The 15120-nt window shown below is 36.7% G+C and overlaps 1 protein-coding gene across 11 annotated transcripts; it reads right to left on the reverse strand.

Annotated features, from left to right (window-relative positions):
- Nucleotides 1-3926: 3926 nt before the first annotated feature.
- On the reverse strand, nucleotides 3927-14372 carry MSANTD4 (Myb/SANT DNA binding domain containing 4 with coiled-coils). Of its 11 annotated transcripts, none has more exons than XM_070749697.1 (5): nucleotides 14179-14366; nucleotides 13171-13248; nucleotides 10677-10747; nucleotides 7970-8458; nucleotides 3927-5431 (listed from the first exon to the last, which is right to left on the reverse strand). In XM_070749697.1, exons 4-5 carry the CDS (start codon nucleotides 8429-8431, stop codon nucleotides 4856-4858), a joined length of 1038 nt encoding a protein of 345 aa, XP_070605798.1. In that variant the 5' UTR covers nucleotides 8432-8458; nucleotides 10677-10747; nucleotides 13171-13248; nucleotides 14179-14366; the 3' UTR covers nucleotides 3927-4855. The 11 variants fall into 11 exon arrangements, with proteins under 11 accessions (XP_070605798.1, XP_070605806.1, XP_070605797.1 ...); XM_070749705.1 differs by having other exon boundaries at nucleotides 13171-13221; nucleotides 14179-14221; XM_070749696.1 differs by having other exon boundaries at nucleotides 13645-14186.
- Between the last annotated feature and the right edge of the window lie 748 nt (nucleotides 14373-15120).

The raw sequence follows: 15120 nt of genomic DNA on the forward strand, positions 1-15120 counted from the left end.
ATTATTTTACTGAAAGAGTAGTAGATCCTTGGAACAAACTTCCAGCAGACATGGTTGATAAATCCGCAGTAACTGAATTTAAACATGCCTGGGATAAACATATATCCATCCTAAGATAAAATACAGAAAATAGTTTAAGGGCAGACTAGATGGATCATGAGGTCTTTTTCTGCAGTCAGTCTTCTATGTTTCTATGTTTCTGTATTACAAAGGCAGATTGTAGAGAAGATTAACCTGAGAATGTCTAATGAAGGAACATGCAGGATAAAAAACAGTAATTCGACATAAGTGTTACCACGGAAGTGGGTAATTTGAGCAGATGGCTTTTTACAACGTTTCTGGAGAGATATGAAACATTTTAGGTCAAACATAAAAGCTTAATTACAGTCGCGGGCTAAAATACAAGGGAATAACTGGCCCCAATTTACAAAACAAATACACTAAAACAACCTCATGAGCATCTGGTATAAGCACAACCATCGTTCTGTTTGGTGATAAATTTGGGCATACAGTGATATCTTGGTACTCATGATTATTTATTTCCAAGAAGAATCTTTCCCATAAGGAATAATGTAGTGAGTCACAAGGCACCCAACACTGACAACTTCTAGCTTGTGCGTTGGGTACCAAACAAACAGTGAGTACCAAGACAAAATTTTCACGTCAAAATTTGTTGGGTACCAAAATGTGATGAGTTTCAAAGCAGTTGAATACCAAGGTACCACTGCATTAGGATAATTATTGTTCCTATTAGGGATATTCTGGTGATTTCCAAGCTTTTATGTTTTGCTATTCTGTATGCAAGAGAGTAGTAAAATTTATAAACTCAGAAATCTGTAATCAGAAGCAATATTACATTATTATAAGTTATAACTACCCTAATAAACGGGTTTAAAAAATGCCGTAAAGCAGGATTTGTGCCAGTATTTAATGGCACTCAAACTACAAAGATAAATTCATTCTGTTCCTGAACCTGCCTTCCAAATTCCCTTAACAAAGATTATTTAAAGCAAGTGAATGTAAGCATCCTGTAGTATTTGGGAATTTGCTACCTTAAAATTAGAATAGTTGTGTTATCTAGTAAAATGCTTGGAGGGCAGAAAGCAAACCAGTGAACTTCTAACAATCTCTCCTTGAGTGTAATCTTTGCTTGCACTAATGAATTGAACAACAGTGGAGGCAATTCATATTAAGGTATTTTCTCTTTGATATCATATTTCAAAATGGATATAAAACTCTCATTACCAGTAAGATGATTTGTACAGAAAGCCACCTTCAGCCATAAATTGAAGACATAGATCCATGCCTGGGTCTCTGCTTGTAATAAACCAGGTTTATATTATGACACGGGTCTGAAACTTTTTTTTTGTTGAGTTATTTACTTGAATGGCTAATACGGAGCCCTGGGTCTGCTCAAAATAAAATTTAATCTTGGGATTTAGCAACGAAAAAGTTTAAATAAATGCAATAGAATGCAGTATGGACAGGGGTGGGCTACTGCCCAGACCAGGGAGGGTGAATTTAGTGGGGTAGCGAAAATGGAGCTCCACCCCAGAGCAACTAATTTGCAATGAAAAATGTCGAAAGAAAATGCAGGGCATCCTGCATAAGCTACGCCCACAGTGCGGTAGTAAAAATTGTGGTAGCCCTTCACTGAGTATGGAGCAATGAAACAGAGAAATACGGGAAAATGACATTTTTGCAATGTTCCTTTGGGCATTCAGAATGCAAATAGCAGGTGCTAATTTAAAAAAAATCACCCACATATGATTAAAATACATCATCCACTCGATACGTTGTTCATGAATAATCCAGGTAAATCGTTTTGAACAGTTAAAGAAAACCACATTTTTTGTTGTATCAAAATGTGTTCTATTGTTGTCTATCACAATGAATCAAAATATGCATGTGTGTGTTTGTACATACATTATGTGTGCTTGTGTGTATACAAACACACACATGCATATTTTTGCTGATAATGAAAATTAAGGGAGACTAGTATAGGTCTGTGGAGGTTGGGGTCCGCTCCAGTGCGAGGATGAAAGAGCTCACCGCGCCTGCCGGGACTCCTCCGGTTCCTGCTTTCCTGATGAATCATGAGGAAAGCAGGAACCGGAGGAGTCCCGGCAGATGTGGTGAGCTCTTATATCCTCGCACTGGAGCGGACTCCGACCTCCTACCAAGAGTGGCCGAGCACAGAAACCACGCAAACACTCCAGCGCAGTGACTGGTGCACCGTGTTGCCGTAAAGCAAACAGATAGGGGTCTGTAGAGTGGGTCTGGGTGTTTAGGTCAGGCCAGGGTCTGGGTGGTCAGCGTTTTAGTCCTGCCCTTTAAAACCGTCCCAAATTATCATGCGGCCCCATGGCAAAATTAATTGCCCACCCCTTCTTTAGAGCCTGGGGAGAATGAAACACGAGACTACTGGGCCCACCAGAAGTTGGGAAATAGGCCAGTCTTTTTTTTTTTTGGATTAACCACTTAGACTGTAGAAACTACATCTTGCACATCAAATGTTAACATTCAAAATGTTAATAGGGAAGACTAGAAATGTAGTTTCAGTAGGAAGCATTTCATTAGGAAAAGCCATGTCAAAGTTACAACAGCACTGAAAAAGGACCAATTTTCAAACTTGCAGCACGTGATTGAAATTTGGACACTTGACAACTGGCTCATATTTATGAAGATTGTCATGTCCCATGGTCACCTGATCATCATTTTGAAAACTTCTGATAAGCAAAGTCAATGAGGAAGCCAGGATCACTTTATACCCATGTTGCTAGGTGCAGTGGTTTACTTAACACCTGTTGCAAAAAAAAGTCGTAAAATGAGGCAAAACTCACTGAACAACTGTTCCTCTTAGCAATAGAAATTTTGGATTCAATTGTGGACGTAAGTCAAAAGCTACAGGTCATTATGGAGTTTGTCATAAAAGCTTCAAGTGTACAAAGATATGGGTTAAAATGATTAAACGACATCATTACATCAGAGTACATCAAAATAACAAAGTTCAATATAGTTTTGTGTGACCGTTTTAAGAATATAAGAATTGTGTTACACTTTGACAGATCAAAGCATAGTTTAAGGGAGGTTGGACTCAAAGGATGACTAGTATAGAAGATATTTATATTATGTGAATTAATCTGAAAACATTCTTGGATGTAGCTTCCAAAAACCACTTTGATACATAAATGAACTGCAGAATCCTCGCTCCTCACTGCTTTTTTACTAGTTTTATCCACCATATCAAGGACTGAACCCTCTGGACTCATGTTTCCTGTATGACAACCAGGAATAAGCTATTGCCAGAGGGGCCTTTGTCCCGCTTTGGATGGTGTTTCAATTGCAGTCATATTTTTATTATGTACTTTAAGATAGTTATTTCTTTGTGGCAAGGCAGAAGTATTTGTAATAAATACTGTGTGAATTAGGTAAAGTCAATTTGATAGCACTTTCAAAGCTACAAATTCTCTCATATACCTACTCCCCTCATTTGCCTGTATTATAATTCAGTTACTGAAACAAAAATTGCATCTGTTTATATAGAAGTGTACAATGGTAAAATTTAAAAAAATGTTAAAGATATTGCAGGAACATTGTTTCATTGTTCTCATAGTATTTTAAAGGAGAGAAAACTCTTTACATTATATATTTATTCGGAGCCAGAGGTGAAATGCCTAGAAATCAGTTCGGCACATGCGCAATCACCTGTTATGCTGGATTCTTAACTCAACTCACATAAGCATAAATACTTCGAATTCCAATTTTTCTCCCAATAAAATTCTAGCATCATGTGAATCTCGCTAGAATTTTGAATTTGGAGTGAAGTAGGCTATCTATTATGTGCATTCTCCATTGCAAGACCATGTATTGTTATTTAGGCCAATATTACTAAAATCAGGCAGATTATTTTTTGTACAATTGAGTAAGATTCAGAGTGTTCATTCTTTATTTTTTTAAAAAATAGTTTACAGGGAATAAATTAATCTACAGCAGATCATTTTATTTCACATTATGAAATCACACTTCTTTCAATAATAAAATAACACTTTATTTGCAAAATAAAAATAATTACATAGGGATGTAAATAAACTGATAAATCCAAATAATCTGTGTAAATCCCAAGAAATATATTCCAACCCAAATACTTGAATATCAAACTTATATATGTTCAAATACTTGAATATCAAACTTCCAAAAATTATATATCGAAGCTGTAGATTTGGTCAAGCTTAGACATAAAACTGAAATCTTTTATAATACACTTGAAACTTTTTAATCTTCTTTTTACAAATATACTGAGAACAAAAACATTAAGAGCTTTAATCTCTGACCTTAATTTTTCTTAAGAGCATGCCTTATATTAAAGGCATAACTTTTGAGGTTAACTTTATTGTGCAAGGTCTATTTCAAACTCACTTCTTCAGCTCAGACACAAAGTTACATTAAAGGTTCCTATGGATTTAGAGTAACCCTCCCAAAATGACAAGACACAGCCAAGCCTTGATTCTTAATGTGGTTGTAACGTTTCACAACAGAGAATACAAGAGGATATTCACACTTCTTCTGTTTCACCAAAATGTAATTTCACAAATAGATTCTATTTAATACAGGCACAACAACTTACTGAGCACCAATTCCCAGCTTTTTTAAAAAAATGTTAATGCTCAATTATGGCCAAATCAAAAGTATTCTCAAAGTATAATTACCACAGTACCAAAGTGATAACATTGTTAGTGAAATGCTTTGAAGACCAGACTATCCAACACTTTGAAAGAAACCAAAGTACAATTCTGATTTCTTTTTAAAAAGTACAAACAACGAAACACAACATTGGTAATGATTTCTTGCAAGTTCACTGCAAATGCCCTTCTCTCTGAATTCGAAGCCGCTCCTTCTCCACTTGCAAGCGTTCTTTTTCAATTTGCAGCTTCTCTGATTCAAATTTCAGGAATTGCAGCCTTTCCTTCTCAAGCTGCAAACGCTCTTTCTCGATTTTCAGTTTTTCTGTTTCTAAATCCAAAGGCTGTAGGACAGGCTTTTCTGCCTGGTTTGGATCATTCTCCGAGATAGGTTTTTCACCATGCTGAGCTTCAAGCCTCAGTTTCTCCCGCTCAATTTGTAACCGCTCTTTTTCCAGCTGAAGCCTCTCATGTTCCAGGTCAATGTGCCTCAACCGCTCTTTTTCAATCTGCAGACGCTCTTTCTCAACTTGCAGTCGTTCCGCTTCAATATCCAGGCGTTGTTTTTCCAGTTCTAGTTTCTGCTTCTCCAGGCTAATCAACAAATGGGAATCTTCATAAGCCAGCCTAGCTTGAGCAGAACTTAGATTTCCAAATTCTTCAATATGGGTGAAATCGGGAAGGTCACTTTCCTTTTTGGAATCTGGCAAAACTGAGGATAAAATCTCCTCTTCTTCCTCAATAGGAAACTAAGGAAATTAATTATAAATGTTAGTGTAATAAAGCTAAATAGATATTTCTTATCACTCTAAATAAAGTGTATCTACAATTCCCTACTTACAGACAAAAATATTTTCTATGTTAACATTGAAAAAGTGTTGATATAATCAAGAGCAGAATGTAGACATCAAAAGATGTTGCTCTTAAATTATCAACTACCTGTACCTCATATCACCTTGTAAACAAAAGTACATAACCTATTCAACTCTGCCTCCTCTGCTAACATCACCATATCACTGTACAGACACTGTAATCATTTGTTTAGCAGAGACCAAACCATAGGAAAAAGAACCCGTCAGAACACTACATCAAGCAATAAAATTTGATGTCCAATTAAAAATAAGGTAAATACATTCTGACAGTTCAATCTAGATATACCTACATCAATTAGGCAGCTTTAAGACATTTTCAAAAGCGAAAGGACTTTTTATAAAAAGAGTCAAGTGAATCAATCATATATTTATACATTTATGCAATTATTTACATCGGACGCAGAAAAGTAATAGCTGCTGGGTAATAAGGAATCCCTCTATTTAAGAGATTTCATAGTTGTTTATATAGATTGCTCACATAATGAACATTATAAAACACATGCTGAAACAGATATATATTGAGGATCTAATCATTCCCCAATTAATACTAAAAAATTTAAGAGACCAAACAAATCAAAGGGATAAAACTCAAACAGATTGTAAGGCAAGAGTCAAAATATCTGTGAAATTGGCAATCTATACTACCAACAAATTCTGCATTAATGTTATGAAAAGCTGGATCACACACTGAAAGAATGTTTTTAAAAAATTACACTAGAAAAAAGTGTAATAAATAAAGTAAATATGGACATCTAATGAATCCATGTTCTAGATCATGATAGCTCTTATGCAAATAAAGCAGCTAATTGAAACAGAAGAAATATCTAGAAAATTGCCAGCTCAGCATTCAATGATAAAAATATTCCAATGAGTTTAAGGACAGAGAAGATTAAGATAATTTCAGGCTAATTTGGCTTCTTTGTCCAAATATTTTATAATAATAGTTACAAATATCTGGCCTAGTGAAGAATTCCAGTACAATTAAAAGTTCAAGATAGTTCACATGTTTTATGCATGAGGACATCCTCCCTTTTTAAATTCTGTTTACAAGAGTATTTGCAATCTATTATGTAAAACTAGCAATTAAGAAAAAGTTAAAAATACATATGGAGGACATACAGTTTGCTTGAATAGCATTTTTACTCCCAAATGCTTTTCACACTAGGATAGGGTCTATTTTCCTTCTTTCCCATATCAACAGAGTGATCCAATGGTTATGAGAGCAATTGACTGACTGATTTGTCATTCAGTCATCATATACTCTCATTGGCTGAGAGTATATGATTGATCCAATCACCCAGCCAGCTCTCAAGCCCAAAGTGGAACTAGAACTTAGTCTCCTGGTTTTTAGTCTGGTGTCTTATCACTAGACTAAAATGGATCTTGTTCGGACAACAGCATATTCTTTCCTATTGACAAATGTTTCTTTTTCTGAGAGCATATGCATCGAAGACAAATTCCTTGTGTGTCCAATCACACTTGGCCAATATAGAATTCTATTCTTTTCGGAGGGGCGTCTGTTTGCATTAAAAAATTAGAATTAGTGAGGCTTATGATCAAATAAGATTATAAGTAATTGGATCTACACTAGCTACTTTCAGTTAAAAAATGCACCCCAGGTGTTTTATTTTGCTTTGAGACAAGTGTTCATGAACTACGGATTTGATGAGTTTGTGAATATAAAAGGTCCATAACTGTATAATATTACGAGAGTCACCCAGAAAGTAATGCACCACATTTTTTTCTTCAACAATTATTTATTGAACACAATGAAACTTACACACAAGAAAGAATGATGTTTCTTCTACACTCTCTATTTTTCCACGTAATCTCCGTCCCGTTCTATGGTCTTCCTCGAGTGAGACACAAGGGCATGAATGTCCTGTTGGTACCATTCCTTGTTCTAATGGCCTCACCCTCTGTTCTTCTAATGGCCTCACCCTGTGCCTAGCGACTAATCGTACTTCTGTCAACTGCAGATTCTCCATAAACTGTACACAAATGTTTGTGAATGTTCCCAACAGTTTCTTTCTCCGCAGTGAGAAATTCAATGACGACACACTGCTTGTAACGTACCATCACTTACAGATGCCATTTCAAAACATTGCTGCAGCTATGCTGTCTGCCTGACGAAACACAAAATTTACACACACTCCTGGCAATTCACATAATGTACATCTACAGTTTCGCATTCGTAACAATTCTGTAGGCTGAGAAAAAAAATGTGGTGCATTACTTTCTGGGCGACCCTCGTAGTATCTTTTTACATGTTCTGTCAAACTTTGTACACAAAGAGAATAATTAATATAGTTTTCACATTAAACCACAGATAAATTGTACTTATAGGGATATGAAGTCTATACATACTTGTTAAAATACCAGGTTTTTGAGATGTATTATGGAAGAATTACTTACTTCAAAACTTTGTGGATCTTCCTCTTCCTCTTCTACTTTCACTTCGGTTAATGATCCCCCTGCTTCTCTGAAGTCTGTGATATTTTGCCATTCAAAATTAGATTCATTTGGAAAACCAATTTTCTCATCAATATCTTCATTGAGAGAATCATCCAGATCAGATGAAGGGAGATGAAAGCCAGCTCCAACCAACTTTATGTTAGCATTCAGTCGCTTTCGTTTCATAAGGGCTCTCCAGTCAAGGTATCGCCTTTTGACTTCTGTCCCAGTCCTTTGTTCTCCTTCACCTACAGCATTCACACATTCTGCAATTTCTTCCCAAGCCTTCCGCTTCATCTCGTTAATAGTTGTATTTAGCTGTTTGGAAAAAAGTACCTCTCTTCTTTTTCGGATTTCTTTAAGTAATGTTTGGGTCTCCTGAACACTGAAATTACTTTTCCTTTTCCTTTTCAGTTGTTTCATCTTTTCCAGTTTTCAATGTACTTCTTTCTGCAGTTAAAGGGATTAATACTTAATTATCCTGGAATTCTATTTGATTAATCATACAGTAATAAGTTTTTCTTTCAACTTTTATATTTCTCCTTTTAAATATGAGTAGCAGGAATCAATTTAAATGTTCAAGTACATAGGTACTATATTTAATCAAAAGAACTTTGATTCAAAAATGAGAACCATTAAATAATTGTTAGGAAGATAATCTTAACTTATTGGAAAAATATTTTTTTTAAAGAGTACATGATGCCGATAATTAATTTGATATGGCATACTTTCCCCAAAAGACCAAAACAAAAACATTTTAAAAGTATTATACTTATTTTCAAGCATTTGTTAGCAAATTTTACAAGTATTTTATGCAAAATCAGATGCGTCTCCTTAAAACTTTATTGGCAAACTTAATTAAGATTTGAAAATTCTAATTTTGTAGTTTAATACTGACAATTTTTAATAACCAAACAACATATATCTCAAGAACAGCTGTAATAAAACTGAATTCTGGAACTGATCTGACTACCTGATTTTAAACAGAATTTGTTCATTAATTTATGAAGGCAAATTTATTGGAACAGATGTTATTGCTTACTGTATATGTTAATATGACTTCAATAATTTAGTTTTTCAGGATCCCTTAAGTAACCATAGAATATTATAACCATAAGAAATCAAATCCGCCCCGAGTCTTCGGAGAGGGGCGGCATACAAATCTAAGTAATAAATAATAAATAAATCCACATGAGGAAAACCTTCAATCAGCAAATAAATTCAATTATACTTTTGAAGTAACAATAATATTTTTCTGTTCTGAAAAGAAACTTTTTAAAATCTGGGGCAATCAACCTTTTCAATTCATAGACAAAATTTATTTAACATGGGCCACTAAAAGTGCTGCTGGTCCTGCTTTGGATTTGAGGATGTTTTCCAATATGTAAGAAAACCCAGTATCCAAGGCTGAATAAACTATCTTGATTTTTTTTCTTAGAAAACATAGAAAAGCTTCACCAGGTTTCATTACTTAATTCTGATAAAATTTCAGCATCATAACCTTAGGACTACAATAAATGGCCCTGAAAGACCAATTTTCAGGTTTTACACCACACTTGGCAGTCAATTTCAACTTTCTTGACATTTAACCACCTTATTTAGAAATTAGAAATTTACTTGGCAAAAGACTCTCAGACACAGCCTGGGTAAAACCGTCTCTTTATTGTAAACCACAATGAAGCCATATGCTCTCAGCATGCAGAAAACATAGCCTATTTATAGAACTGTGCTCTAGGGTTTAAATGCTACACCTTTTCCTTATCATTCCAAGATAGTATTTATCTGCTCTTTCAATAGCTTTGAAAAACACTTGTTTTATGTTATCATATTATCTCTAGGCTTGACACTGAATTCTTCTGTTGGCAGCTTCATTTTTAACAACTAAGACTGAATATTTTAAATATAACTGATATTTGAAAATTTCATTTTTTTTTAGCAAAAGAACAAAACTATGGTAATAGTTTGGGTGATATAAGATCAGCCTACACATTTCAGGATTGAACACAAATGCATAAGCAAAGGAGAAAAAAATTAGACACAAATGGGCACTATTTCTAACTATGCAAACTAGATTTTTTTAAAAGACATATGTAAATCAGAGTTTATAATCTGCATTATTTTCTTACATATTACTATGCTGCTATGTCCTTTGATTTAGATTGTTTGAAAAATGGATTATGAATATTTTAATATATACATTTAATATGGATAATGGAAAGAAAACAATTGCTTTCATTCTGGGTTTCTGAGAAGCATTATATTAAATATTACTCAGGAACGGATCATAGTCAGAAACTTTTTGATTCCCCAAATGTTACATTGGGTAGATGATAAATTAACACAAAGGGAGAAAGCTGTATTATACATGAGATTTTTCTTTTCTTCTAAACTTGCATTTTATCTAAAATGGAAGAAAACTATCCTGTCAATTTTTAGCCTCTCCCAGTCTAATCAGTGATCCTAAAAACTAAAAGAAAAAAGAACCACTTGAAGTTCTTAAACCTAAAGCAATCTGTAGTTGGCCTGATTCTGAAGCTATTTTTTAAAGTTCTTTCGTTCCACTGTCATATAGCATATGTGACAATAGACTGATCTAAAATATGTATCTAAAATAGTTTAATTAAATCCCCATTTGTGTGGCACTATATCAAATGGCCTAAATGCTTACCCATTTTGGAAGTCCTTGAAGGAAAAAAAGAGAACTAGACATCCATCAATTTTCTCATTTTACTTTCCAACCTGATGGTTTTCATATAAAAAAATATAAAAGTTACTATTTTTAAATATGAAAATAAAACGTTTTCACATCAAACATTTGTTTGAAATTTTTTTCCATAAAATTTAATTTTTTGTTTTGCTTTTCATCATACAATACTGATTGCAAGAATCAAAGCAAACAAGATATTATGTCAACAGGACTTTTGGAAACACTATTCTGACAGCATTATTATATTATTTATATATGGCTAAAATCTGAAAAATTAAATTTTAATTCTTTCCACATGAGACTGTACTTGCGTCTTGTTGTAAGCCAAGAATGTAGAAACCACGGGCAAGGTAGCAATGGACTTTTTGTACTATATTTTATAGAACAAATGTTTCCTTTTGGGAAAATTATCCTTGGTACCAAGTATTAACTAAATAAACTTTAAAATCTACTGAGTTCTATTCTATAACACAATACCTGATTCACAGTCAACAAAAACGAAGCCTTCACTTTTCTATTGTCACAAAATTAGTCTGAAAAAAAAACTTGCTCTAGGGCTGAGATGCTAATTTTGGTACGTGCATCACAGGTGGTGTGCAGAGCCATATCTGAGGGTACGTGAGGCATTGCCCTGTGAGCTCCAGCACACATGACCAGCTGATTTTCAGCCTTCTGGTGGGCGGGAGAGGCCATTTTCACTCTTACAAGGCTTCAGGAAAGCCTCTGGAATCTCTGGATGGCAAAAAACAGGCCCAATAGGCCTACCAGAAGTTCATCTCCCAACTTGTTAGGCCCATCTCCAGGCTCCAGAGCCTGAAGCCTGGAGAGGGCAAAAAACGGCCCAATGGGCCTACTGGAAGTCTGGGGGCTTCAGTGAGGTCTATGCACATTGCATTATGGGTTTGGGCACGCACACGCGCCCTTTTGGCACCCAGGAAGAAAAAGTTTGCCATAACTGCTCTAGGCAATTCACTTTTAATTAGTTCTTCTACTTTTCATCCCCCAACTGTATCTGAGATGGTATGGGCAAGCCTTTCTTCATCCAGTCCAATAATAGTATTAAATGAAATCAGACCAGTTTTAAAAAGAAAAAATCAGAGACCAAAGAAAAAATTCAGCTTCGTTTGCAAAGATGCTGCTCCCCATTTCACCAGTATCCTGTTGTTTACCATCACATCCTAGTACTGACAAAAAGATCAGGAAAACAACTTCAAGACTTATGATTCTGTGTAAAGACTTCCTATGGATGTGCAACACAATACCCAAATTTATCAGATATCTTTGAAGTATTAGTTTGATCTACTTGTTCATCTGCTGGTTAGTGTATCAAGCTACAATGTGGCAAACTGTGAGATCTAACTCCACCTTAGCTGTGAAAGCTAGCTGGGTGACTTTGGGCCAGTCCCTCTCAGTGCAACTCATCTCACAGTAAGGTATGTTGGATATGTTTGGTGCCTTGAGGTTTTTTGTAAAAACAATAAGGTGGGATAAAAACAAATAATAAATTACATTAATTTCAATAGCCTTTTTTAGTGCTTGTGTTGTTTTTCACTTAAGAGTAGATAAAAGTAGAACTGGATTTTCTTCTAAAACCCGTGATAATCCATGGATTGGCAAATACAAGGCAGTTACTTAAAAGCAAGGTCACCAATTTTCTTCTTTAGCCAAAAATATCTGACTCAACATGAAAAAGATTGGAACTGAATAAGAGTTTTTAATGTAGAAAAGTAATACATTTTTAATTTTGGTCTATATAAAAATTCTGAAATTCATCGTCTTTTAATTCTAAATGTATAGTTTACACTTCGCTTTGGTTGATAGATTTCAAGTATCCAATCAAGATGAAAATGAACTCTATGTACTTTGGCTTCATTCTTACTGCAAACTATTTGTGAATTGCTATTTTGACAATGCATTCCCCATTATCAAAATAAAGAAAAACTGCTCTTACAGCTAGTCTTTAAAAACTTATTTTATCTTCCCCTTTGATATGGACATCAGTGATTAATAGCTAACCACAATTTCACAACCTTCATATTTCCTTGCACAGCATCAGTTAATTTTGAATTTAATATTCTGAAAATATATTCAAATTCCTTGTCCCGAACACATTTACATTAATGAATCCACCATTGTTGTTTGCTATTTTCCCCCTGTTGCAAAGTCAAATCATAACCTCCAGGTTGTTTAAATCTATCTTGAGCACTACTAAACCGCTAACATTTTTTCTTGTCTTCAATACAGCTAAATTGAAAGTATAAAGCTCTGGAGGAACTTGTGGTTGGGGAAAATATTTCCTAGATCAATCTTGCATTCAATCTGTCCTGATCTAGGTACCTAAAAGATGAATCTACACTGGAGAGTGTTTTAGGCTATTTGCTCAAGAAATCAAAACCTACATTAAAAACTTAAGTAGCTTTATTTTTTGGAATGGAGGGTGGTAGTGTAGTTTTACCTTTTTGCAGGCGTTATTCCTTATAACTGCAAGGACCATAGCATCAGACTGCTGTGCCAAAAACAAACAAAAAACCAGCTAGGAAATGAAGAGAACAATAAACGATGTTTAAGATAAATTGTTTTGTTCAAATGACGTCTCTATACTTAAACTAGCCATTTAGACTAGCAGTGAAATCATAAAATGCTAAGTCATGTTCAGCCCATTCCAAACAACTGAAACCCAAGCAAGGTCTTCTAGGCTTTACGATCCGGAACGAAGCCAAAGCTTGGATGTATTACAGCAGCTGGTTGGTCTGCTATTTAATTTTGGCTTGATGAAGGAAGCCATCAAAACTCGCAAGCCATCATTTAAAAAAACTGACGGTAATAGGGGCAGGCTTATTTGAGAAGCCATGGCTTAGGAAGATCCAAAAAAGGTCGAGCAGCTTCTGCTTCGGCCCATTTGCTCCCTTAATAAATAGCAAGCAAACACCTTAGTTCTTTCTCAGGAAGCACACCGGCTTTGCCTTGGCCACTGCAGTTTTATCAATACCGAATAAACCAGAATAAACCTGGTCAGAAATACATTGGTCCAGCACAACACCCCCCCCCCCCCCAAATTAAATGGCACAGTCCAGTCTACCGCTTCAGAATTTGTGCCCCTTTTTCCCGCCTTTAAGGGAATGGCAGAGGAGAGGGGGGCGAAGGCGTCCACCCTCCGTCTTAAAGTACAGCGGGTGGAAGCGCTTCAGAATGGGAGGCAAGCGAGGGAGCGTTTATCCTGCACTGGGCTGGTCAGGGAAGGGGGCAGGCACCGGCCTTCCCTCCATCCGTCGGACGAAAAAAAAGCGACTCCCTAACGGGTACGTCGGGGGTCGGAAGGAAAAGGGAGCCCACTAGGGGAAGGGAGCCACTTCTACACCACCACCACCAAGCCAACAGCTACCCCGCGCTCCCCACAGGCCGACGCGGCTCCTCCCCTTCCTTTCCTTTCCACCCTCCCTCAGTAGCGCGAAAAGCTCCTCACCTGCGCGCAGACGCTCCCCCTTCGAACGCCGGCCTTTTGACCCACCCCCCTCTGCCGCTGACGAGCTCGCCCGTCACTCAACGGCCCAAGCGGCGCGCCGATTGGCCCGAGCCTCCCGGCTCCGTCAGCTCGCGCGCTCCCCTCGCGAGCCCCAACCGCCTCCCTCCGGCCCGCCTCTTTTCCTCCCCCCCCCACCTCAAATTCACGCAATTTTGCTTCAGCGTTTTTCCTCCGCCTCCTTTTCCAACCTTCCCACCCACCCCATTGCGCCTCTCCATTCAAGCGCCTGAACTTATTGGGCACGAGGGCTGTGTGTCATCCAGAGGGGCCGCTCTCATTGGCTGGATGGGGGGGGGGGTAGGCAGAAGCCGAACGTTTGCGTTTTTGTCGCCGGCGCTGACCCGCCTTTTTCTTTTGGAATAAGTTTCAGAGATGTTCCCTGAGACGCTAAGCCTAAACAGACAATATGGTTTAATTTTAAAACCTTTCATCAGCCAATAAGGGTCTTTCGTCCCTGTCCTAATGTTTCTCTTTTATTAGTATCATGTATATAAATATCGTTATATCTTTGTATACCACCAATACGTACTTGACAAAAAAAAATATTAAAAAAAAATACCATTTGGTGCACTAAATGGCTGTGGAGATTCTCGGTCATCCAGCTCATGCTTGTTCCGAAGGTCTTTTTTTTCTCAAGAGGCAACTGGACTTCGAATACGGTTTTTTTTGCAAGAGGCAACTGGACTTCTTCAGCTTCATGGATGAGAAGCAAAACGCCTTCAAAGAACAACAGAAAGCCCAGTTGCCTCTTGAAAAAGCACCTTTGGGACCTGGTGCACCATGCTTCAAGTTGAACCCAGCTCATTGGCTGACTTGTGATTTCACTTCCGTTTTCTCCATTTGAGTAGTCCTTGCCTACCACACGTTCATATGACCATATAA

The sequence above is a fragment of the Erythrolamprus reginae genome, chromosome 4, assembly GCF_031021105.1.
Source record: "Erythrolamprus reginae isolate rEryReg1 chromosome 4, rEryReg1.hap1, whole genome shotgun sequence".
NCBI classification, from domain to species: Eukaryota; Metazoa; Chordata; class Lepidosauria; order Squamata; family Dipsadidae; genus Erythrolamprus; species Erythrolamprus reginae.